The sequence below is a fragment of the Belonocnema kinseyi genome, chromosome 7 (assembly GCF_010883055.1).
Source record: "Belonocnema kinseyi isolate 2016_QV_RU_SX_M_011 chromosome 7, B_treatae_v1, whole genome shotgun sequence".
NCBI classification, from domain to species: domain Eukaryota; kingdom Metazoa; phylum Arthropoda; class Insecta; order Hymenoptera; family Cynipidae; genus Belonocnema; species Belonocnema kinseyi.
In genome coordinates, this window is record NC_046663.1 from 95,132,560 (window position 1) to 95,159,926 (window position 27,367).

The 27,367-nt window shown below is 33.4% G+C and overlaps 1 protein-coding gene across 2 annotated transcripts in view; it reads left to right on the top strand.

The window, feature by feature from the left end:
* LOC117177203 (anoctamin-4) overlaps positions 1-18,706 on the top strand; it is a 66,613-nt gene extending 47,907 nt beyond the window's left edge. For both annotated transcript variants that reach the window (XM_033367746.1, XM_033367747.1), the window contains exons 12-13: positions 3,263-3,544; positions 16,426-18,706. In XM_033367746.1, coding sequence (XP_033223637.1) covers positions 3,263-3,544; positions 16,426-16,731 — 588 coding nt within the window. In that variant the 3' untranslated portion in view covers positions 16,732-18,706. The remainder of the gene's footprint in view (positions 1-3,262; positions 3,545-16,425) is intronic.
* The last annotated feature ends 8,661 nt before the right edge of the window (positions 18,707-27,367 follow it).

Sequence of the window (27,367 nt, forward strand, 5' to 3'; positions counted from 1 at the left end):
ATTGTAGGAAATTGTGAAAGATTGTAATTGATTTCAATAGTTTGAAGGCATTTCAAAGAACTTTCAAGATTCTTAGCGTATTTTTGAAAAGTCGAAAGAATTTTCTGGAGTTCTAAAAAATTTCCAAGGATGTTATAAGATTTTAATAGATTGGAAATAACTTAGGGCATTTTTAAAAGATTTTAAAAGATTTTAAAGGGTTTCAAATATTTTAAGGTATTTTAAAATAGTCAATGGATTTTTCAACTGATTTTGATAATTTCATGAGGTTTAGAAGAATTGGAAATATTTGAGAATATTTTAAAAGTTTCGATATCATTTTAAATAGCTTTATACAATTTTAAGTAGGTGATTCAAAAAGATTTTGAAAGATTTGAAATATTGTAGGGAATTTAAAAATATTCTAAAAATTTTTGAAAGTTCATTCAACAGGTTTAGACCGCGGACCCTTCAGTTGAAGGGTAAAAGTAGAATTGCAAGGCTGTGGAGTCGGATTGCGGACGGAGATTGTGGGCTAAAGTGTTGAAAGTTTAGGCCAAGTGGTCTAACGTTTCATTATATTAATTATACTCGTCATATTTATGTAAAAATGTACATAAACAATCTAACGTGTGGATTTTCATTAAGTCAATTTACGCATTAACTCGAGATCGTACGGGTAAACTAGTTTGAACTCTAACAATATCATTAATTTGAAAGGATTCTAAAGGTTAAAAATAATAAAGGGTATTTAAAAAAATTTAGAGGAATATTATAATATTTGAACTGATCGTAAAGAATTCATTCACGAGAATGAAGGGATATCGTAGGGTTTCAGAGATTTGTAGAAATTTTCGAATGTTTTTTGAAATTTATTTGGAATTTGCTTTAAATTCTTATTAATTTACCTTGAATTCTTATTACCCAGGCGGAAATATAGTATATAGTTTATACATAGTGTGGAGTATTATATATAATAATAATTAGTTTTATACCATTTTTGTCTAAAACAAATGATTATTATATATAAAACTTCACACTATAGATAAATTATATATAATCTTTCCGCCTGGGTAATTCACCCTGAATTCTTTTATGTCCCCTTGAATTTTTCTAAGCTTATTTTAAATTTACTAAATTTAATTAATTTCTTCGTATTTTTAATTGTTTTTAATGTTCTTGAAGTTTTTTTACATTACCTTGAATTTTTATGAGTTTTGTAAAATTTTTCACATATGCCTTAAATGCTTTTGAATTCACTCAAATTTCACTGTAATAAATAGAATTTTTTTGATCAATTAAAATTGTTTTAGATTTAACTTTAGTTTTTGTAAGTCTTATGCATTTATCATGAACTTGTTAAAATTCACCTGCAGTCCTTATAATTGGTATAGAAATCAATCAGTTTTGGTCAATTTTTTCGTTTAAATAGTATACTTTTTCATTTTTTCAAGTAAACTATACTGTGGCTGTCCTCAAAATAATAAATAAATTAAAAATTGTTTTATTTCATTTGTAAACTATATTGAAAGTGTTATAAGATTATAAGTTAGTCTTTAAATATCAGCGGCTAGGGGAAATGAGAAATTAGTGAGGTCAAAATTAAGGAAAGGTCAGGGGATTCGGAAAAGGAAGTTTTGCGAACACCTTGGTTGAAGAGAGCATTTTTTTAAAAGGTTAATAAAATCGACGAAATTTGACACAATTACTCCGAAATATAAAGGAGGAATCTAAGCGTGTAATAGAAATAAATTGTTAAAGTTTTTAGGTTGAAATTGTTTATTTAATAAAAGTTATATTTATTTTTGTGGGTTTAGCTTCAATTTCAGGTCGAAGCTGTAATTATTATTCAATCATAATGACCAAAATCTGATTGTATTCCTTGAAAGATTTTTTACAATTATATTTGGTGGACTTTTATTAGATTTTTAAAGAATCTATCGAGGAACAAAATCTGCTCGTAATCATTAGGATTAGATAAAATTTGCAGCTCTTGAGTAAATTATTTTTATATTCTCATTTCTGAGAATGTAATGTAATCGTCAAAATTTTTGATCTCTGGTTTTTAACGTATCTTTACGTTTCGGCACTCACAGAATCCGAAAATCATAAAATTTCATCAGTGTCTGTCTATGTGTATGCCTATATGTCTTTATGTCTGTATGTATGGTTAACTGAATGTTGTAACCACGCTAACTTTTGAAGGATTTGTCTAATTGAGTCCGCATTTGATACACTTCTGAAGGTTCCTAAAATGAAGGCTAAGTTCGTTAATCAGATATTTCGAACCAAAATTTAAAAATTGGGAGCATTTTCAAAATGTTGAAATTTTTTTTTTGAGATTTTAAAAATTTATGTCGAAGCTTCCTATAGATGGGTGAAAGACTTGCAAATTATCTAAATAAAATTTTTTATTTTGATGAAAATTAGAAAAGTTATATAATTTTCAAAAATTTGAAAATTTTCAAAAAATATAAAAAATTATTTTTTTCATAGATCCAAAAATTTCATTCAAATTTTTTACTAGATACCAAATATATTTCAAAACTATTCTAGCCGAATTTTTTGATTAGTCCAAAATTTTAAAAAATTAGAGCCTGTATAAACTAACTGTTAAGCGCGAAGCGCGATTATCGCAATGAGAATGTAATCGCCAAGGCCGTAGGTACGTTGAGAAACTTCTTTAATGTCAAATTAAAAGAAAGTGTTCAGCTTCACTTGAGAAAAGAGAAAATTATTAAAGAACTACAGCAGGGCCCTATTAGGATCAGGAAAAATAAAATGTGAACATTATTTTGCAATATTAGAATAAGCAGTACCAGACCAAGGTACACACGAAAGAAATTATAATAGACATTTGATGTAATAGTTTCTAACATAGAATGTAGGAAATTTCGCATTATGGTCTGTGCACAAATGTGGAGGGTAATGCAAAGACCGAGCGCAGAGCGCGAGATAAATATATTATCATGCGCGAAGCACGAGAACCAACAGTCGCGCGCAGCGCGGTTGGAGCATGTGCCCGCGAAGCGGGCGGATTTTTTTAATTTGTTACATAAACCATTTCAATCTAAACCATTTATTTCGAAACGATGCTTAGATTTCTCCTTCAGAATTCGCATCAATTAATATTGGATCCATTTTTGTCGATTTTATAAATTATTATAAAGCTTAGGCGAATTTTGAGATTGCCTGTACATATAGTAAATCCTCAAGGTAAACTAACATTTTTCCAGAATTTTTACCCAAAAAATCACCTAATTGAATGATCTTTTTTCAACAGGCGTTCGTCATTGCTTACACCTCAGATTTTATACCAAGAAGCGTTTATGCTTTTGTTTATTCACCAACAAATGATTTAGTGGGTTACATCGATAGCTCCTTATCGGAATTTAATACTTCTCATTATGCTGAAGGTATGGGTAGCGACGTGGATGATCCTGACCCTCCAACTTGTCAGTACAGAGGTTACAGAACTGGCCCAGAAGACCATTATGGACTCAGTCCTCAGTATTGGCATGTTTTTGCAGCACGTTTAGCTTTCGTTGTAATTTTCGAACATTTGGTAAGATTTTTTCAAACAATGACACTTTATTTTCTTCAAGGCTACTTCTTTCTCAACATTGCGGTTTAAAAAATAAAATATATTTTAATTCATTTCATATTAATTGTAGTAATTTAATTAATATGCATGATGATTTATTTAAAATACTTCAGGGTGGCTAATGGACCAAGAAAAAAACGGGAAATGACCGGGAAGTTTTAAGTGGGCCAAGAATTTTTATTTAATTATGCATACAAAACTTTCAATTTTATAAAATATTGTTTAGTTTTAACCCTCCGATGGTGCCCTGGGGGTGCATGTGACCCTACTCAGTAGTCTGCATCTATTCGAGTTATAAGAATTTGAATACAATATTCAGATTTGAAAAATACGTATACCTTTTTCTTATGGAAAAAACTGATAACACTACCTTACAGATGGAAGTGTAAAGTTAATGAATCACTATGATTTTTTTTTATTTTAATCAATTTTAGGGAAATACCAGAAGAAAATGCGATTTTTGCCATTTTCGATCATTTTTGTAAATTCGTTTGGTTTAAAATTTTTGTATTTTTTCCTAATTAAAATATCAATACCAAATTTGTACAGCTGTATTCCTGACATTCTAGAGATCTTATGTCACCCCTGCAAAGTTTAAAAATATGTATTTTAAACAGTTTTTATCTCTGAAATAAGTTATGGGCGGCTACACACCGGGGATCCAATACAGGGGGCGACTCCTAAAAAAATGTCATCGAAGAAAAGAAAAACTGTTTCTAAGGAGTATAACGTGAACATATTAGATGTGCCTAACCCCCCCCCCCCCCAAGACTGTCATAACAACTTTTTGAATTTTTTTGAAAAATCGAAAATTTAAATTTTGATCCAACAAAAAATATGAAAAATAAAACATCCTGTTTCATGGTCTAACTATGCAAGTAATAAAAAATATAAATTTAAAAAATGCCTGGTGAGCATAAAGTTTAGCGACGTCTCTACGACATCGTTGAGACATCTTTATGACAACTTCAAGACATCCTATGTCCATATCGTTAAAGTGTCTTTACGATATCGTAAAGAAGTCGTATGATCTGACGATGTCTTTAGGATATCGCAAAGACACCGAGACGACATGGACATAGGATGTCGTAAAGATGTCGTGAAGATGTCGTAACGCTGTCGTAAAGACGTCAACAAATTTTGTGCCCACTGGGTGGTGCATAACAAAAATACACATTGGTTAATCACGTTTTGATAGGATGCGTAGTTTATGTTTTATTCATAAAAAACAACATTAAAAGTAAAAAGAATTGAATCTATGGAGCAAAAGACACAAACTACGAAAAAAATAAATGGACGAAATTTATTCACCCACAAAACAGGTCCAAATTCGTTATTAATCATTTTTATGGAACGCGTTGTTTTTACTTTAGCCTTCGTTTTAATCTTTAGAAAAACATTGAAAATAAACAATTAAATTTTTTTATAACAAAATAGTTTATTTATAGAAGGCGAACCCTTTAAATTATAAAAACAAGACAGTTCAAAGATGTATGTTTGAATACGCATGCATATAATGAATTGTAATAATATAAATTATAAAAATAATATAAATATAAATTGAAACTGAATAAGCAATTTCTGGCCGAGATACAAAAATAAATGTAATATATATTTGATATAATAGTGTTGAACGTAATGTAGAAAAGTTCGCATTTTGGAAAAAATCGAGGGCAAAGCACAAGATACGTGATGAGAATGCGTTCGTTAAAGCCGGAAAAGCTTTAACAAAAGTTAATTCGCAATCACCAAATTACAGTTTTCTCGATGCTTTGACCTTTAATTTTAAAAAGTTTGTGCACAAATGTGTCGAAGTACAAAGCCCGATCATGCAACATGAAGTAAATACATTATGGAGCGCAAAGCGCAAGAACCGAAACTTGCGCATCCTACACGCGTTGCAACTTGAAAGCGATAAGAATGTGCCCGCGCAGCAGGCAGATTGTTTTTCGTCTAAGAGTTCAACCAAGTGTTAATTTCTTTTCATGTTTCTTATTATTTTTCAAGAACAAAAAAATTGTCATATCATATAAACTGCAAGTTTTCAAATATTTTTGCCGCGAAGATTGAAGCCTTGATTTAAATAAGTAATTCATAATAACAACATTGAAAATTACGAAAAAAGTTATAATTATAATAAAATAACAATTATTATAGTAAAGCATAGCGAAATATAGTAATATTTTACAATTTCAATAATAATGAAATGTATCCTTTGATCCGAACTCTTGAAATGTAAGCTAATGACTTATTTTAGAGAAAATTTCGACTAATAAGTAGTCATTTTAACGTAACAATTGATTTTGAACTTAACAATTACTAAAATAATTAAATACAGCCGATAATTAGTCGAGCTTTTATAATAAATTAAATGAGTTGCCTCCTTTCATAGATGGAAGCGAAAATGGAATCATACTTTTTGCATAAATAAGTAGATCTGGAAACTCCTTCAAGGTACGCATAGGCGCCATAGAAAGTTAACATATGTGAAAAAAACAATATATTAGCTGGCGCCCATAAAAAATGCATTTAGGTGTCCTATACATTTTTGATCAATAAATATATTGTGGATTGCATCGAAACAAATGAATTTAAAATTCTGTAATGAAGTTGATGACAAGAATATTCCTTTCACTTTTAATGTTTCAATATAAATAATTTATTACTCATTTAAAAAATATTTTCTTCAATAGAAACCAAAACATGCATTAGGGAATTTTATAGGAATAATGTAAGTAAGAAGGAATTGGAGGACACTTTTTACTTTACTAGTATTACTTATAGAAGTACAAGGTTAAATCGTGGATAGTCTTTTCACTCTTTCCATTGCAATCTAACATATATTTATTTGTTTAAACAATATAATCTTTTTGTGGTGCTTTGGCATGCCTTAAGGTGCGCCAACAAAGGAGGGCGCATCCGGGAAACCCCGGCTGTGCCCCCATGCCAGTCCGCCACTGCTACACACCCAGTGCGCCATGAACGGGACGCCAGAAAATGTGCGCCATCAGAGGGTTAATTTAAAAAACAGCATATAATAAAAGCCCATTATTGCAAAAAATATATATGTATGTAAAAATATTGAAAAGTAAAAAAAACCAATGTGTAAATTTTTAGTTGCCAACAATTATTTGTATTCGTATGAGCGAGAACAAACTTGAAAAACCGGCCATTTTTTCCGTCGATAAAATAACCAAAAATATGTGTTCTTAACTCAAACAGAATTCTAGTTAAATATGTCCTTACTATTTTTTCTGGTTACTCTAACCAGAAAAAATAATAAGGACATATTGGAGATTGGAATGGCGGTTGCGTAATGGTTGAATCGAGTCGGATTGTGGTAGACGAATATTGTTCGGGAATTAGTTCAGAGGAAAGGCACAAACGTGGAAATGAGTTAAATCGGTGGCTGAATAAGCGATTTGTCGTAGAAAGTGTTATTCTGAGTTTGGATAAAGATTTAATAACAGTAGAAGTAAAAACCGCAAGTGGAAAGTGAAGAGGTTATGGACGACAGTGGAGCGGATGTTCGAAGAAATAGATGTAACAGCTGATAAACAAACAGTAGGTGAATCGCTCAAGAAAGTGCAAATCGAAGAGAAAAAAAGAGGGAGACCCAGAAATGTTGATAAATCAAAAATAGCGGATGCCAAAAGCTCGGTATAAATAGAGGAGTATGTGTTGAAAAGTGGGGGGAGAGATTTTTGAGAGTTTTCTGAAAAGTTAGGCTTTCAAAAGAAGCAGCAAAATAAACAGATCTCGAGTGGTAAGGAAAAACAACAGTAGAAGGCAGAAGAAAGAAGATGAGGAAACTGAGGATTTTCAGGAAACTGGGATTGATACAGAGCGAGACAACATCCTAGAACACGTGTTCCGGGAAGATGAGAACCATAATGAGAAAAACAATGAATCCAAAATCGCGCTAAGTTAGAGAGCAGCGTATCGGCATGAAAAGAAGAGGCGAAAGCGAAAGATCGGGAAATAGCTATACTTGAAAGGGCTTTTGCTTCTGTGTCAGTGCAGAACGATAAGAAAGGTCATAAGCAGCAAAATAAATTGAAAAACTCGAACGCAGTTACTGGACCAAAAAATACGAAGGCCAAAGAAAATGGACAGGAAATTGTCACTTAGAAAGTACAACGAAAAATCAAGGAGATGAAGTATCCAGAAATTCGGTGTGGAAAAATAACTTAATTATCTGGGGAGCAAACTTCTAAGGAGATGAACCAGAAGAAGAAGTGAAGATATTCCTAGGAGATAAACTTGGAATTGAAAGCAACGCAATGGAGGCAATACATCTGTTGAAATCAAGAAGAGAAGAAACAAATGTGAGAGTGGAGCTGAAATTGTGGGAAGAGAAATGCAGGGCTCTCAGAAGAAAACTTGAGTTGAACGATACTCTTATCTTCGTGGAAAATGATTTAACCAAACTCATTGTTGATGGTGTAGCTAATTACTGGGATGAAAGAGAGCGAACACTCAACGAAACGGTTTTTCGGAAAAGAAGGTGGTAGATTCGTATCGCGAAATGAAGGTAGTAATTTGGAACATCGCGGGTTTCAAAAAGCAAAGAGATGTATGGGAGTTTCTTACAGACTTTGATATCATAGTATTACAAGATGCATGGATCGAAGAAAAGCATGAAAAAGATGCAGTGGAAACCTGGACCCAACCCGGTAATTTTTTCACTGTGTAGAGAGGCAGAGTTGAATTGGTGAGAATTAAAATTTCAGAACTTACATCCCGCATGAAGGAATTCAAACAACCTATTACACATATTTTGTGAACTAATTAGAAGGAATTAAATAAAATGAAAATATGACCACTTCTGAGGAATAAAAAATATCTCTGTGAGGCGTGTTACCGGTACAATTAGAAGGAATTAAATATATTGAAAAATCGCGCTTTCAAAATAATAGAATAATCTTCACTTTTGCGCTGAAATCTGAAAATATTAATTTTTCTTTATTCTACTCTCATTACTGGGAAGCTACAAATAGCACGGAAAAGCAGCGACAAGAGAAGCAAAGAAAGGAAGAGACAAAGGAGGACAACTGGTAGGCATAAGGAACCATTTACTGCAAGAGATAAAGGTATCAGAATGGGACTATGGATTAATTATAGAAAATACAGGAAGGAAAGAGAAAGAAAAGATTATAACAATCCACATCAACATGAGAGTAAGTGTAGTCAGGGAAAAAATGAGTAATCTCGTGGAATCAGGATTCAAAGCGAATGATTGGATGCTGATAGCAGGGACTGGAATGCAAGGTTCTGAGAAGATCTAGGGAAAACAGGAACAGAAGCAAAAGAAGAGCAGATAAGAAGATCGGAGGACAAAATCCTGAATGCAGAAGAAAAAAAGATGCTGGAGTTCTGTGAGGAGTTCCGACTGGTGGTTATGAATGGAAGAACGGCAGGAGATGAAAAAGTAAACTTGACTTATGTCGGAGCGAGGGGAAGCTCAGAGCTAGACTACGTACTCGCCCTGGAAAATGGAAGAAGAAACCCAGTAGAAGACCTCAAAGTATTAGACAGAGTGGAATCTGATCATATGCCAGTGATGTTCACAGCACGCGACTTGGAACGGGAAGAGCCGGGCCAAAAAGGAAGATGGGAAGACCAAGCTCAGGAAGGAGAAGAAGACTGGAAATTACTTTGGAAAGAAGAAAAAAGAGAAGAATTCCAGAATAAGATGCAGAAGAACTGGAAAGATTGGAAGGAAAAGACTCAAGAGGAAGACCCTGTTCAAAAATTAAAGAGGCGGGGACAATTATTAAAAAGCCAGCAAAGAAAATAGGAATGACAAAATCAAATAGTAAACCAGCAGGGAGAAAACATCACGACAAGGAATATGCAAGAATGAAAAGAAAACAAGAAGGAAGTTAAGAAAACGTAGACGCGCAAAGGAAGAAAAGAAGGAAAATAAAAGACGAGTATACGTTACAGCTAGAAGGGCAATCGGAAACTATCTAAAAAGTGCAAAGGAATGGAGAAAAAAACTGGAAAAGGGTAGAGAAAAGCAAAGCGATGAGTGATTTCTGGGAAGCAATAGGATTCTACCGGCCTAGAAGGAAAAGGAGAAGAAGAAGAATAAACAAACAAAGAAAGCTGGGTAAACCACTTCAAAAAATTACTGTATGCAGAAGAGGATTCGACGGAGACAGGAGAAGAAAATAATTAGGAAAGGGAAAGAGAGCAAGGAAATTGGGAAGAAGAGGAGGTAGCAGAGGACGATTTCTTGAACCGGGACTTTGGAGCAGAAGAAGTAAGACAGGCGTTGAATAAGGTGAAGAAGAGGAAGAAGAGGAAAGTTGGGGACCAACTGGAAGATCGCATGAGTCTACCCAATCTAGAAAAATTAAGAACGTGGATATAAAAGAACGGGAAAAAATGAAAGCCAAGCAGGATTCAGGAAGAAAAGGGGAACACGTGACGATTTATTTTTCTTGAATTCACTGATAGGAAATTGATTGAAGAGACAGTGAGGGAGAGAGAGGAAGATTAATGGCAGTGATTGTGGATTTCAAGACAGCTTTCGATCCAATTGACAGAGATATAATGATAGAAAAGTTAGAATACATAGAAGTGACTGGAACAAAGTTACGAATGATCAAGAAAATATATAGGGATACTCAAAACGCAGTTATTGCTGAACAGGGATTCTCAAAGAGCCTCAAGACAAAAACGGGAGTAAGGCAAGGATTCCCACTGAGCCCAATACTCTTCAACATTTTTCTGGAGGACCTGGACGAGACTCTGGCCGAGAGAAAGGAAGGAGAAACGGTGATTGGAAAAACGAAAATCTTCGCAATGAAATTCACCGATAATATGGTACTTCTGGCAGAGGAAGCTCAAAAAGAATCGGCTCGTGAAAAATATGGTAGAAAAAGCTCAAAAAGCTTCAAACGCCGGGTGGGGAGTGATGAAGAGAATCAGAATAAAAGGGTTGAGGAGAAAAGGATATCTGTTAGTCACTTTGGTTAAATCGGGATTCATGTACGGCGTGGAAGTGTGAGGCTGGCATAAAACGAGCAAATGGTAGAAATTTCAAGGAAATTTCAAGGATGGCAGGAAGCTATTGGCTGGAGATAATGGATATGGGAGAAGAAAGGTGGACGAAGGCATGTCTGCTAAAAGAAATAAGGGATTAGAAATAACAATCCCTCAGAGTGGGGAAAAGAGATGAAGGTGGCGCTTGCAGAAATGGAGTTGGAGATTAGGCAATGGCTGAGAAATCTAAAAGAAGAGAATGATGGAGAGCTTCGAAATCAAATTCTAAAGGGCCTCAAACGGCGAAAGGAGCAAATTATTCTGGAAGACTGGAATAAGGCTACGGAATCCAGATACTGTAAAGGATACCACCACTGGAAACAAGGATCTGGAGTAGAGAAAAACAGGAAATAAAAACTAGAAAAACATTAAGTGTAGGATTTGTGATGAAAATGATGAAACTCTGGAGTACATTATATCCTGTGAAAAAATCGAAGAATTCTCGGAAGCCAGCGTGACGGAATGGAGAATAATGTGATAATGGATAATGGAGAAGAAAAGCTGAAAGAGGAATTCAAAGGAAATGTGACCTCTCAAGGACATTTGAAAAGGAGGCGAGAAGGATTGTAGCAGGAGGAACAATAGTGAGAGAGGAGATGGACGAAGAAGTGGAATAAATTAAATATGTGACAATTAAAATGTCTGTTGAATTAAAGCTTCCGAAATTGATCGTTAATTATTTTGAATGTCTTATTGCACGAGAAATTGTTTTTATGCTTTTAGATTTAAACCTGTTGAGACTGGATGGTTTCTATTATCTAACGTATTTATTCTTAAATGATTGAATAAAAAGTTTTTTAATGACATTTTTTTAAGGTTTGATTTGGAAACATGAAAATTTAGTACAGTTCCATTTTTCTGTTTTCATTTGGAGTTTAGTTTTGATTACCTCCAATGAAAAAAAAACTTTAGCTTTAACAGTTTGAACTTTTTAACTTGAATGACTGGGACAAATTTTTTCAAACCAGAAAAAGCACGGTAATTTTTGCCGACGATAAAAGTGACCTCATGTAGTTTGAAATGTATTTGAAAATTCTAATGAAAAATATACATTTATTTTATATACAATATATTAGATACATTGATCATTTTTCTTTTGAATCTTATTTATGGCTTGCTAAACAGATAACAAAAAACCTTTTAAAAATTACTCTTTCTTGACTATCAGTTATGATACAACAATTTTAACCCGATTCCCATATCGCTGTTTTTTAACTACGTTAACCGTATACAGGGGTCAAATTGACCTGGTGTCTTGAAAATGTAGTAAATACGCATAAAAAATTCTGGAAAAATTCATAGACTCTTTTGAACCTTCTACTTTATGACAAAATTATGGAATTTGATATTCGTTATATCACAATAATAAATAATTAACAATAAACCATCGGACTCTTCGAAAAATCTGATAGTTTGAGTTTCTCCTGGGATCAATTATTTAAAATACGAAGTGCCTCGACATTCCGAAATTCGGGATTACTAGAGTCCAATATTTTTCATTAACTTGGTTCGTCGTCCTGAATTTTCGGGACGACTTGTCACCTTTTCCAACTTTTTTCAATTTGACCCCTGTATACGGTTAACGTAGTCAAATCATCACCTTTTCCAACTCTCTCAATTTTTCGCGACGACTAGACACAGCTTTTAAATATGCAACTATTGCAATTCAAAATAAATATACCTACAACAACGTCACATGCGAAATACTGACCGAATGTCTGCATAAATATTTTAGAAAGAAAAAAAAAGTTTATTTCGAAATTACTTAACTTAAAAATTACGAATTTCAAACAAATCAACGAATTCGCCAGCGCTGATAATTCGAAAGTATACAACTTTAAAAGCTTAATGAATTAAAAATGGTTGAATTTCAAATACTGTACATTTTGGATTCTATTCAATCATAGACATTTAAAATTGTTACATGTTCGAAATTTGTTATTTTTAGACGATTTTAGTTAGAAATTATTTAATGTTGAGGGTTCTGAATTCAAAATGATTAAATTTTAAATGATTGAGTTTAAATAAGAAAATTGGGAAAATTCAAAAATACATAATCATTAAGACAGCAATTTTAAACATATAAAGATTGCGACAAACGTCAAATTTCGTTGGTTGATAACTTATCATAAGATATTTTTAGATTTTTTCTAGATCCTATTTAAGGGTGAATCTTAGTAAAAAAAACGTGAAATCATAAATAAAGGCCTTACTCTACACATTACTTGAAAAAATAGACACATTAATATTTTTATAAATATTACTAAATTATATGTTCAAATATGATATGAATATATTGATTTTTTATTTCGTATAAATAGTTACATACTTTTCAAATGTTACGACTTTTTTAATCAAGATTTACCATAGGGCAGATAGTAAAAAAAATTCTAAACATATCTTAATAAGGTTGCAAAATATTATGGAGACTTACCTGCTTTTCAAATGAGACCGAGGGCTTTGGAAAATGTTAATTAATTTCAGAGTTCTTAACATTTTTCAAAAGCATACAATTAACATAATTTTAGATAAGCATTTAGAGTGTCTACCTGATGGATAATTTTAAATTATAGATCGTTTCCCAGTTTTCTTCCTGACAATTTTTTTTTTTTGCATGTAATTAAGAAGAGTTAAAAAGATTTGTATGATTTCAAACATTTTTTTAAGATTTCCAGAGATTTCTAAACCTTTTTAAATTCGTCAAAGATTTCTGATTCGTAAAAGGGAATTTTAGAAGAGAATTTGACCAGGAATCTTTTTTTAAATTCTATTCGAAACAAAAATTAGAATTCTTTACTGAAATTCTGTCTCTTAAAGTCTAAATTTATAATTCTTTACAGAACTTCTCTGTTCCAATGTGAAAATCATAATTCTTCATGGACATTCTCTGTTCCAAGTCTCAATTACATTTATTTCCAAAAATTCCCTCTTCCAAGTAAAAATTATATTTATTTACATACAACATTTTAAAATAAAAAAATAATCTCCCATTTTTACTGTCTGGAAGAAGGAAGTTTCACATTCTGGCAAATTTTAATATGAAAAAAATAAATTTTTTAATTTAAGCGAATTCTGATTTTCAAAAAGGAATTTTCAAAATCTGAAGGATTCTGATATGGAACAGGATTTCCTTAAAATTCCTCTCTTCTGAGTAAAATTATTATTGTCTAAGGAGTATCCTCAGACAATAATAATAAAAGTAAAAATTAATGTCCCTAACGAAATTTACTGTTCTAAAGTTCCTGACTTAATTTTAAAAATTATATCTCTTTACGGAAATTCCAAGTACCAAACTCGAAATTACAATTCGTTACATAAAACCCTTGTCCCAACTTGGAATTATAATTCTTTAAGAACATTTACTGTTTCACCTCAGAATAACAGTAATAATAGTACATTGTGCAACAAGGGGCGAAAGGAGCAGATTTTTCCCGCAAGTGGGTTTACTGCCCGAGCGAACAAGGAAGCGGAGCTTATTTTACTGTCGCCCCTATTTTCAGGGGCAAAAGGTGAACATTACGGTCGAATGTGGAATAAAATATACGAAACTACTTTTAATGTGCATGTTAGTGCATTCGAGAGAAAAATTCCGGTCATTGAATAAAGTTTCCGATTTTTTCCTGTTGCACGAAATTCCCGGCTTTCCCGATTACCCGGTTAGTCATGCACCCTGGTATTTTGTGAGTGCAAGCATTGTTTAAATTTTTTAAATTGTCTCAATTTATTTTCCGACCGAATGGAAAAATTCAACATAAGTGAATATTGTACTCTATAATATTCACTTATGTTGGGTAAAAACTCCTTGGAGAATTACATAGACTTCGCTTAGGGATGATTTTTCGTAGAAATTAGTTATTTTTTCTGGTTTTTTGTAGAAACAATTCTATACTTTATTTTATGAATTTAAAAATTATGAGCATTTTAGAATTTAGACGCCTTCTCCCCTTATATAACCTCATAAATGACCCAAAAACTGAAATTGACCATTTTGCGCAAAATTGGCAAATCTGAGCTTTGTTTTTCCTATTTCTCTTTGCTGCAAATTATTTATATTCGACAAGTTGAACGTTCTCAAGAATTGTTACAACAATCTTCAATTGTTTAAACAATTTCAATTGCTTAAACAATTTTCGATTATTTATATTTTTCCCCATTTTTTACGTTTAATTGGACTATCAGTTTTTTATAGAAAGACTGATCTTTGTTTCAGGAATTTACGAATTGTTCAAACAATTAATTATTATCTTCTTCTAGCTTTTTCTTAAAGAGAGTATAAAATTCTATTTTTGTGTTCAATTTGGTTAACTTTGTCACTTATTATTAACCCGTTAAGTGTAGGACTTTTTGGCACCACTTAAGTGTAGCGGGGGTTGATTCGACCTCACGGTTTAGAAACACAAAGACGTGCAGTTTCAAATCTGAAAAAATCCATGGTTCATGTTTAAGCCTTCTTCTTTACTGTACATTTTCTCAATATAGGTTTTTAAAAATTATTAATTATATAATTAACAATAAACATAAAAACTTGTGCAAAAAAATAGTTTTGTTCCAAAATTCATAACTCATAAGCAAATGAATAAGATAGAAAGGGCCATCAAGGAAATTAAAGGGGAAAATTGTGCTTTGCAATAAACAAATTTTGCAACCAATTTTTACAAAATTAAAAATCTTATTTTTCAAACATGAACTCAAGCATTTTTTTAGGTATGAATGTAGGAGATTCTGATAGAAATATACACATTTTTCTATGTAAAGTAATTTTTTTAGCAATAAATTTATAAATTACAGTAATATAATCAAATTCACAATTGCAAACAAACCGTGCAGAGGCTCTTGCGGTGATCATCGCACAGTGGCAGCTGGCACTTTGTGCAACAGTACAGTGTTTTGCGGTCTTTCAGTTTTAGGCATTTTTATTTTTTGTCGATCTAAATATGCACACAGAGGATACACAGAGGATACACAGAGGAAATATTTAAGTAATATGAAGTAAAATTGTACTCTTACCAGTACAAAAAAACGAAACATAATAACATTACCCAAAGTATGATCTATCAAAATATATATGTAGTGTAGGCGGGGTCGAATCGACCCAAACTGAGAATTTTCAACTAGCTACGGCTGACTAAAGAATACTGGTGACTCGAAACTACGCGTAAGGTTTCTATCTGAGAGTAAAATTGTTTAAAATTTCCACCTGGGTCGAATCGACCCCCCCACCCCCCCGCCTTTACTAAACTGGTTAAAGATATACGTTTGAAATTTATCTTTTTCTTACATTTCTTTACCAATGTGAAAAATGGTTTAAACAAATATTTATTATGTAAAGAATTTGTATAACATTTAAATATTCAACAATAAGGAAACATTTATTTCAGAACAACACTTTTCGAATAAACAAAAATAAATGAAAATTGTATAAGCCATTAAAATTAGTTAATAAGTACAGGAAACATTTCATTATATAAAAATTTTTTATGGCAAAAAAGAGAGTAACAGAACTCATATGCGTCAATTTTTGACAAAATTGGCCATTTAAGTTTACTAGGCCATTTTCGGGGCTTCGTTAGAGGGGGAGTGGGGGGTCAAAATTCGAAGTAACTTAGTGGAATTTATTCGGATACTCCCCAACAAATTCTAATAATCTTCCGCAAGCTAAGCTTAAACCCAGAAATATGAATTTGGCATGGCCTCTATTCGAAAAAAAATTCAACAGGTACAATTTTTGACTTTTTAATTTTTGATAATTGTTTAGATTTACAATTTCTCGATCTTTTTTAATTTTTTAGGTTTTTGCTCTAACTGGCATAATGAGTTATATAATTCCGGCTGTACCAAAATCAGTTGCAACTCAACTGCAAAGAGAAAGGCTTTTGGCACAAGAAGCCAAGTTTGAAAAGGGAATAAGGGGCAAAGAGGACGAAGATGACCTTGTGTCAGTTCTGAGGGAAGCTGGAATTAGTAGACCTGGTGGTGGACGAGGAAGCTGGATAAGACGATTTAGTAAACTGAGTGATGGACTTGATGCTCATGTAGATGTAGGCAACAGAAATCTCATTAACAGTGAAACCTCCACTGTCTGGGAAGTAACCTAAGTAGAAAATAATAAATAACTCAACATGAAAAGGGAAAAAAGAGAAGACTAAATAATGGGGCGGAGCGATAAAAAAATTATATTTTTTTCAAATTCAGAGGGTTTCAAAAGTTGTGCTTTGGTAACCAAATTTCTTACGAATAAAAAAAGTATATCTCATTTTTTTATCTGTAACTTCTTGTATCGAATCTGAATTTATACAAATTTGAAAATCAATATAATATTTGTTCCCTCCACCTTATTAAATATTGTTATTATTATATTACATTACATGACAGAGAGTTCCAAGGAACTTTTAAATTTATGTTTTATTCAAAGTATAAAATACACGGCAAGTGTATAACTGGCTTACTGGAGTTCCTGTAAGGAAACGAAATTTCTTTGATTTGAGAGGACACTCCCTAAAATGCTTCCACTTTGTGGAAAATCAACTTTGATGTCTGAGTTAAAATTCAAAATAACGAAAAATAACAAAATTTTTGATAAAACGGTTAGAAATCAATTTTTGAATAAATGAAATGGGTTTTGAAAATTAGAACTAGAATTATCCTTTAAAAACTATGCTACAAGGGAAAAATTCGTATACACTATAAAGTTGCTATAAAAGTTGAAGAGGAAAAAATTATGTGTTCATTTAATTGAATTATATTTTTCTTATTGGCAATGATTTTTTTATTAATGAAAAGGGTTTCTAAAATTATTACTTACACCTATGATTACTTTTCGAAAGCGACACAGCTAGAATAAAAATTCGTATACATCGTAATTTTTCATTATATTTGAATAAATTAATCAAAATCATGATTTTTTACCACATATTTCAACCGTATTCTTGTATATTTCGGGGAATTATTTCTCAAGGGATCTTACTAAAAAATTAGGCGTCAGGTCACAGTCTTTTATGATACGGGATAAATTCGACTAGGATAGGAGGTGAAGTTGAAAATTTATTTTATGTTCATGAAAAGTGATATTGTTTTTAAATTTCTGTGTGTGTTTTTTCAACTTTACTATACTTTGTATTTTTCATCATTTCCAACGACTTTTTACAATTTTTAGACACAAATAAATTTTTGTGGTCCATCAAGCGTAAAAATAATTATTTAAGTTTTGGGGTGGAAGCTTTTAGGAGGATTTTATCTTTTTTTAATCTATTTAAAATTGGATTCTCGACTTGTAGTTTGAGATAGTAGATTAATATTGACAAAGTTCCATAGCGTATTGGCATTTTTGTACATCCGTCAATTAAGTAAAAGTAATTTTTTGTAAATATTGTATAATATAGGATCTAAGTACAGTGTTTCCAATATTTTTAAGCGAAAGCGACTTTCGAAACTTCGAATGACCAAGTAAGTTAGTAATTGGGCCAAGTAACATTAAAAAAAGCTTCTAGCATATGAAAAACAAATAAAAGAACTTACTTCCTTGAAGAGGGGTGACGTTTTTTACGTGGTTACAGTATTAAGACTTTCTAAACAGTATTAGAACGGAGTGATTGTAATTTATATAAATTGAAAAGTTTTTGATAATTCTATGACTCGTTACTTATGAATAGAAATATGAGTATTAAACTGTATTATGTCCCAAGTTTCTGTCAGCATTGTCGTCTTAAATTCAATTATCAAAAATTCAGAATCGGATTATTATATATTTTTTTAGGTAATTTGTATCATACGTACATATATGTATATACAAGAAAAAATAGTCTTAAACTGCAAGCATTGTGATTTTTTAGAAATATTTTGGTATATGTATACTGTTTACGACATTCACTTCTAAACTATTTATTATGTTATGTTAGTTTCTGAGAATTTAAAACTTACTTTAAAATTGAATAGGTATGTACACGCACATAATAGTGTTTTAGCCAGTTTTCTTCAGCAACATTGTAAGATATTCTCTGTATAGATGTTTCTTGTTAAAATCGAAACTGTAAAGATTCCACTGTTACATAAATATAATTATTGTAATATAAAGTAGAGTTTAGCATATGTATTTAATTTACTATATTCTTTCTTCGTTGTAAGAATCAATCTAGTCCGCATTTATTAAAGAAAAAATTTTAATTTCATATTTTCTCACGAATAAGTTATTGCAATGATTTTGCAATTTTCATTATTCTGTAAATCTTTGACCATTATAAATATTTATTCCATTAAAAATTACAGTTATCCCAACAATTAGAAATTACAGTGGTGCGCAAAAGTTTTGGGCCAAACACATTTTTGACTATATCTGGTGAATAAAAGCAGTTGAGAAAAATTGAATATATACAAAATTTCAGTATTTTATTGAACTGCAAAACTACAACATTACATATTTTTAATGAAGTTTATTGGCAATTCCATTCACATTGTTTGTAACGACAGTGTTAAAAAATAATGGACCACACTTATCCCATAGGTTCATAAAATAGTTAACGTTCATAAAATCAACAAGAAAGTTATTATTCCGTTGCTTATTGACTAATACTTTGTAGCCATACCCTTAGTAGCAATTACAGCAGCACATCGTCGAGGCATTGAATCAACTAAGCGTTGAACGTAGTCTTTCGGTATTTTTTCCCATTCTTCTTGAAGAGTTCGCCATAAGTCATCCTTGTTCGAATGTTTCTTCGTTCCAACATGTCTTCCGAGTGTGTCCCACAAATTTTCAATCGGATTTAGGTCTGGAGATTGAGCTGAATGATCCAGAAGCTTCACTTTTCGCCCTTTCAAAAATTCCTGAACCAGCTTCGACTTATGTTTCGGATCGTTATCTTGCTGGAAAATCCAATTTCTCGATACATATACCAATATCTCGATACATAACTTTGTCCATGATGCCTCCAATCTTGTGCAGTGGACCCACTCCTTGCGAAGACATAGTGCCCCAAACCATGACTGATCCACCTCCGTGTTTGACTGTTGGAATTTGATACCGAGAATCGTATCTGGTATTTTTCGGACGTCGAAAATACTTCTTATCATCACTTCCGAATAGATTGAACTTCGATTCGTCAGAAAAAAGTACTTTAGCCCACTGCTCCGGAGTCCAGTGTTGGTATTTCTTTGCAAAATCCAATCGGGCCTTCTGATTCTTCTTGCTGATCAAGGGTTTCTTAACAACAACGCGTCCGAACAGTCCCATATCGTTCAAACGACGAGCCACAGTTCTCCTACTCACGTTGGCAAGGTTTTCATCGCGGAGTTCATTGGCAATTTCAGATGCTGTCTTCTTCACATCAATTGTTGATTAGCGTTTGATGATCTTGTCAACACGAACTGTCGTTTTCCGTGGTCTACCAGATCGTGGGAGGTCCAGTAGACTCTGGGTAGTACTGAATTTCTCAATTAATCTATTTACAGTACTCTTATCAATTTTCAATGAGGCAGAAATTTCACGAGAAATCTTCCCTTGTTCAGAAAGATTTGACACAGCTTCCCGAATCTCATGGGTCATATGTCTCGGCATTTTGACTTCAGAATGGCTTGGTCTGATAGGTTAAACAATTGACAAACGCGAGGAATCGAAGTTGTTACCATAGCATCGCTTCTAGAGATATCTGAACATAGTGGCCCAATACTTTTGCACACGTCAATATGGAATATAATCGAAAAAAAAACAATGGAATTTTTTTTCAAAACTTGTTACCTACTTTAATGTTTCGTACAAATAGTATACATAATTCCCGCATCAATGGATTTTTACTTGAGTTCGCCTTTGAAGGAATAGATCAGAAAAACAATGTGGCCCAAAACTTTTGCGCACTACTGTAGATTATTGAAGTACGGAACCGTACAAATATTTCGCCTTTTTTAAGAATTGACAATTTCGCAGTTTATTATACATAATATTTCTGTTCCGTCTTTGTAAATATCTAAATATGTAAAAATAGTACAATTAATATGTAAAATTAAATAACAGTATTTTTTTAATTTAAGAAAGTTACTAACATGTTTAATATAGAAATGTTCGAAATAAATAATACTGAACAAATAATTAATCATTTCTTAAATTTGACCCTGAACGTAAATTTAGCAAACAAAAAGTAAATTCACAAAGAAAATAAACTTAAAGAAAACGTATCAGAGGTGAGAGGTGGGCCAAGTAGAAAACAACTATGATTTTCAAAAACACAAACAACCCTGCTTAAAATATCACCGGATCTTAACTGGTCTCAATTTCAATATATGGAATGCAGCAGAGTCATAACCGGTCCTTATATGGGAAATGGTGACAGAAAATAAGTTGTAAAAATCTTCTAATCAGTCCTAACCGAGCTTGATACTGGTGTGTACTTCAACTCGCCCTAACCGGGGTCTATCCGGCGATCGAAAAAAGGAATTAAATATTTTCAAAGATCAGAGTTAGGTTCTTACTGGGCTCTAACCCGTTCCTAAAAGGCACTTGGCACTGGTATGTGTTCTAACCGGTCCTAACCAGGTTCTACTCTGAATTTGGGAACCGAAATTAAATATTGTCAAACGCAGAAGTTAGTTTCTAACTGGTCTCTAACCTGTTCCCAAAAGGCACTTGATACTGGTGTGTACTTTAACCTGTCCTAACCGGGTTCTATCCGGCGATCAAAAAGATAAATTAAATATTGTTAAGACCAAAGTTAGTTTCTACCTGGTCTCTAACCGGTTCCTAAAAGGCACTTGACACTGATGTGTGTTCTAATTGGTCCTAACGGTGTTTTATATGGTGATCGAAAACAGAAATTAAATGTTGTCAGACCGATTTCTAAAAGGCACTTGACAATGGTGTGAGTTTCAACCGGCCCTAACCGGGTTTTATCCGGCGATCGAAAACAGAAATTAAATATTGTCAAAGACCGAAGCTAGTTTTTAACTGGTCCCTTACTGGTTCCTAAAAGGCACTTGTTACTGGTGTTTACTTTAACCCGTCCTATCGGGTTCTATCCGGCGATCAAAAAGAGGAATTAATTATTGTCAAGGACCAAAGTTTGGTTCTTACTGGTCTCTAGCCGATTCCTAAAAGGCACTTTACACTGGTGTGTGTTCTAACCGGTCCTAACCAGGTTTTATGCGGCGATCTAAAACAGAAATTAATTATTGTCAAAGAGCGAAGCTAGTTTTTAACTGGTCCCTTACTGGTTCCTAAAAGGCACTTGTTACTGGTGTTTACTTTAACCCGTCCTATCGGGTTCTATCCGGCGATCAAAAAGAGGAATTAAATATTTTCAAAGACCAAAGTTATCTTCTAACTGGCCTCTAACCCGTTTTTAAAAGGTATTTAACACTGGTGTGTGTTCTAACCGGTGCTAAATGGGTTCTATCCTAAATTTGAGAGCAGAAATGAAATATTGTTGAAGAACAAATTTAGTTATTCAGGTATGCTTTATCATTACCTTATTGACAATGAAATTATCATTTTGAATCTAGATCTAATTTTTTCACATACATATTAATAAATGTTTATGTGGGATTATTACGCGTAGAAACTTACATAACACATTAAAATAAGCCTTTCCTTTTGACAGAAATGTGTTTTTACACTGTAAACGATGGGAATTTTATCTGAAATGCTTTTTTTTATATAGACTTATTTTTACTATTTATCACAGTTTAAAGCTGCACAAAACAATTTTAAAACACTTTTATGCAAAATATCATAATGTCACATTTCCTGTTCTGCGTACTTAAAAGTAGAAATTTTAAAAAGCATAAAATTCCTATAAAATTGTCGTAAGACCTAAACTGATTCTTTTATCCTTTCCCTCTGAAATTCAGGAAACATAATCCCTAATTTTGAGTTAAAGTAATCATCACTTTGCTAATTTTATTATGAACTGTGTTATTTTGACTTGAATTTTGGATTTAGCAGCTCAAAATAAATAGGAATACAGTGGTCTCTGAAAAGTTCTTAAACTTTTCTTTTTGATTTTTTTGTAAATAGCTAAACAAAAGAAAAGTTCAAGAAATTTTGCGGAGAACATTGTATTTTAATATATTTTGATTCTGCGAATCCAAATTTAAGGTCAAAATAGCACTTTGTCCGGTTAATTTGGAACATAGCACCCAAAAGACGTTATTTTTATATTCAAAAATAAAATTATTAGAGGTTAGGCGCTAAACCTATCAGATAAGCTGCTATTTTGACCTTAACTTTGGATGCAGCGTTTCAAAATGTATAGGAATACAATGGCCTTCGGGAAAGTTCTTGACTTTTTTTGCTGTGTAATCTTCTACGCAAAATATAAGAATTGACTTAACTTTTTCCTATAACCAATCAAATTATTTATTTTATAGCTCAAAAGAAAGATTAATTTATTGCGATTATATTTTCGTACATATCTAGATATTAGAGACGTAAGTTTTAAGAACCTGGTAAAAATCGGTTACAAATATTCCAGTATACCGGATTGATACCGATTAGGTACCGGTTACAACCCGGAGACAAAATCCGATTAGAGACTGGTTATGGCCAGTTAGAACCCACTTCTAGTCGAGTTCTAACCGGATTCTATCTGATATTTAAAGCAGGGAAGTTTTATTTCCTGGCAGAAAAAACCTCCACTCAGGAAGTAGAGGAAAATGCCTTTTACAATTCTAATTGAAATTAGGAAAACTCACCATCAGATGCTCATATATAATCTATACATATGCAATTCGAACGATAAAGTAAAAGTAAAGTTAATCCGGACAGAAAGACATGGATGAAGAGATCAGCTCTCGCCATAGTCACATGAAGATCGAGATCAGCTCTTACAAGAATCAATCGATGAGATCAGCTCTCACAATAATCACCGCAAAGAATTAAACAGTCACCCGCACAATCTTGAAGAACATTCACACAGTCAACGTAAAACCGTACACACAAAACACGACCGCTCACGTCGATCGCCCAAACACATTTGATCAGAGTCTATTAATTAATATAATAATTCTGACCCTGTTGTAATTGCTATAGTCAACCGCGTATGTCTACAAATACAAATTTTATAACCATACGTGCTCGAACAATGGGCCTGTCGCCAGTGTCATAAATTCGATAGCGCTCGAACCGAAGGAAAAACAATATGTAAAATTATTCCAAGAAATAAAAATCGAAGGTATATTAAATGCATATGACCTACATTATTCTGATCGAACAGACCCTGATGGCCATGGATTTTTATATTTTGAATAGTTTCAAGTCAAATCCCTCAGAGTACTAGGATATACCAGGATATCCCATTTTATCCCATTTATCTCCCTGTTTGTCCCAAGGATATCCGAGTTATAACCCATCGGATATCCCGCAAGGCGGAAATTTGGATATCCTAGGGATATCCCGCCTTGCGACATTAGTTTTTAAAGAAATAATCGAATTTTCAAATAAATAGTTTATTCTTCCACATAAAAAGACGATTTGTCAACAACTTACATGAATTTTCAACTAAATAGTTAAATTTTAAACTAAAAGATACATTTTCAACCAAATAGTTAAATTTCGAACTAGTAATGCATATCGATCATTTTTGGACTTGAATCAAACTGAAATATAATGGAAACAACGAATTTTTAATGAAAAAAGTCGATCGAGACGAGATCATCTCGACTGTGTCATCGTTCATCTTGATGTGATAATAATAAGTGTCGTGTTCGAGAGTTTAATTTAATCTGACCAGATTTTGGAAAACATTGTAAATACTCGATATGCATAACTACTTTGCAAATTTTATATCATTCCCTTAAATTTATATTATTATAATTCATAACTTGCATTGCTATTAAAGCAGACGTAGTTTCATTGATCCTTACATTAACATTTGCATATTTAAAAAAAATCATTAAACATTGTATTGCAACTTTTGTCGTGTTTTCATAAACTGAATTTGCTGATTTCCAATGTTATTTTTATGATTTAAACTTTACACATACAGTCTACTGAGCATCCTTGCCGTGCATATACCTATTGTAACCGCTGACTTTAAGCAGGGTTATCTATTAAGGGTTAATTGAATAACCGGAGTTATATTTAATTATATGAGATAAAACTAATGGTTTCTCATGGAGAAAGAATAAGATTCTCTTCAGAAAAACATGATTTTCATTCAAAATACCTGAGCTAACCTATAATACATTGATCTTTAATCGCTATTCTAATAGAATCATTAATTATATGAATCAAAATAGAACCTTAAGTTATCTGTGCATTTCTCTTATGGAAGAACATTAATTATTGAGACTATTGCCACCGCACGTGGTTACTTTGGGATGCGCCCAGCTAAATATGATTGGTAATTATTAGTCTTTTAGTCTCTATGTGGCCTTCCGTGCAGGTCCTAATCCCTAAAGAGGCTGCTTGAGACGCTCGATTGCATAGTCAGGATCTCGGACCTCAGTGGGAGGCCGGAAATGCGAGGGTGAGTGCCTACGAGCCTAAAATATTAAATTTCAACCGACACTTATGTTGTGTTTCTTTTCCTGAGAATTTTATATCTAGGTCCAATCTTCTCTCGACGAAACTTATTTTCAAGAGAGTCTAGAGGGTTTTGAAATCTCTAAGTCTCTCTTGGACAAATAATGGAGTGATCGATTGACCTTAAATATCTCGAATGTGTTCCAACTGACGGAGTTACAGGGATTTTACCTGTAGTCGCTCAATGAACGCAGAGTAAGGTACCTTGAGGCTAAAATCTTTGTAATATAAGGCCTCTGCCTTCAAATATTATAAATTGTTTAAACCGAGGGAATTTTACCCCAAAAGAATAAGATTCCAATGTATTCGAATTTTATTCTTTTTAAAGAACGAATGATCGGACAATTTCCAGAGGGTTTAGGTTCTGGGCTTCTCCTACTGATTCGCTCCGGAGATTTGTGCTTTTCAGACACAAGATTCAGAAGACCATTTTTAGACTGGGTTGCCCTTTTTATAGTCCTGTTTCCAGTTCTCCCTTCTCGATCTTACATAACGTCATCGAGGAGGGAGTTGATGGAGTTTGCGCTATAGTGTTTCTCCTGTGAGTTGCTTCTTTTTAGAGGGATCACACAGGAGATACTATTTTTGCCTATTTAGAGGCAACCCTTGAAACTCGAGGGTTACAAGTGCCCCCCAAAATTGAGGCAGAGCAGAGTTTCAGTATGGTGTTTGCAGAATGAGTCGGAGAAGAATAACAGAAATTAATTATGCTGCCGTACAATGAGTTAATTCGTAACAGGTATTTGACCGGATAATAAAAAGACGACATTAATTAGTAGGTATTCTAACATTGATTTGAGGGTCTGCACGCTCTATTGAGATGACCTCAAATTTCCCTTTTTCTTATGACATTATTTTCATTTAAGATGATCAGATGTTTCTTGTCTCGGTTATTTTGGTGTGGGTTGCCATTCCCGGCACTGTGCCCAATTCTCCCTCGTTTCACTATCCAGCGCCTGCCCTGATCCGTTTGCTGACGGCTCAGCCTGCTGTCTTCTCTCTTTTTGTAATTTGGCTCGGACTGTATTCCTATAGAGTTGCTTGAATTCAGCCGCTTTTTCCGTGAGTCTTTGCCTTTCCTTATTTTCTATCTCGGCCTTGGTATCTGGCCTTTTGAATTTGTGTGAAGATTTCTTCAACCATAACATCGTGCCTACTTCTCTTCACGTGTAAAGCCCTTCTTTTATAGTGGTTTCTTTTTTCTGCTGTGTCACCTCCATCCATCGGCATTCCTCCTCTGTGAAGGCGTCGTTCTCTCTTTTGGCCGGTGCGTATTTGATAGTGGGTGATGGGTCAACGATGATAATCAATGAGCGAATCTCACGTCGAATCTCTTTCTCTATACTAGGTATCTCGAAAGTTATTTCGACTCTCGGTGTCTGTGATGTTGCCGCTTGAGTGTCGCTCTGTTTCTCGGTTGATTGAGAGGCGACGTTTTCAATCGTTTCTCCCGTTGTTGCCTCTTCTTCCCCTGTTTTATTCTCGATGGTGATTGTTTCAGTCTCCGAAGTTACCTTCGTTTTCCCTGGCGGACCGATTCGGTTTCTTTTTTTAAAAAACTTGAAAAAACAGCAAAATAAACTTTTAAATTGTTGAAATTCAGATTCTATGTTAAAATTCCCTATAGAAGGTCACGGAATAATCGCAATATGTATGTGATGTTGGGTTGGGCCAGTGTTGCCTGTCCGGGTGTAGGCCGACCGATGACATCAGTCACTCGTTCGGCCACTCGGGTTTGAGATGTGGCTAATTGGCTCACCCTTGCCTAGATTCGAGTCTCTCTCTCCTCAAGATTTCTAGTGAGGGTGGTGGTGGCTTCGAGGGCGCGGCTTACTCCCTTTTCCAATGAGGTCAGTTTTTGTTGAAGAGTGCTCTCTCTCTCTTTCTCTCTGCCTCTTCTTGTTCACGATGCCTTTTCTCTTGAGCAATCAGGCGACGTGTCCGTTCCTCGATTTCCTCTAATTGTTGGTTAATCGACGCCCACAGCTGCTCTGAGCTGAAGTTAACTGCTTACGAGGACGTTCTACGGGTGTCTTCCATATTTTCCGTTGATGCGTTTCGTATGGTTAAATCCGGATCATAAGAGTCGTTGTCCGAATCGTCACTAGACTTTTTGGCCAGCTTCGATGAACGGAAATTATTTCGACTCATTCTTATCACTAATTCTATTCACTATAAACTCATAAAATAAGCAGGAGAAGGTATATTCTATTCTACACACTGTGTAT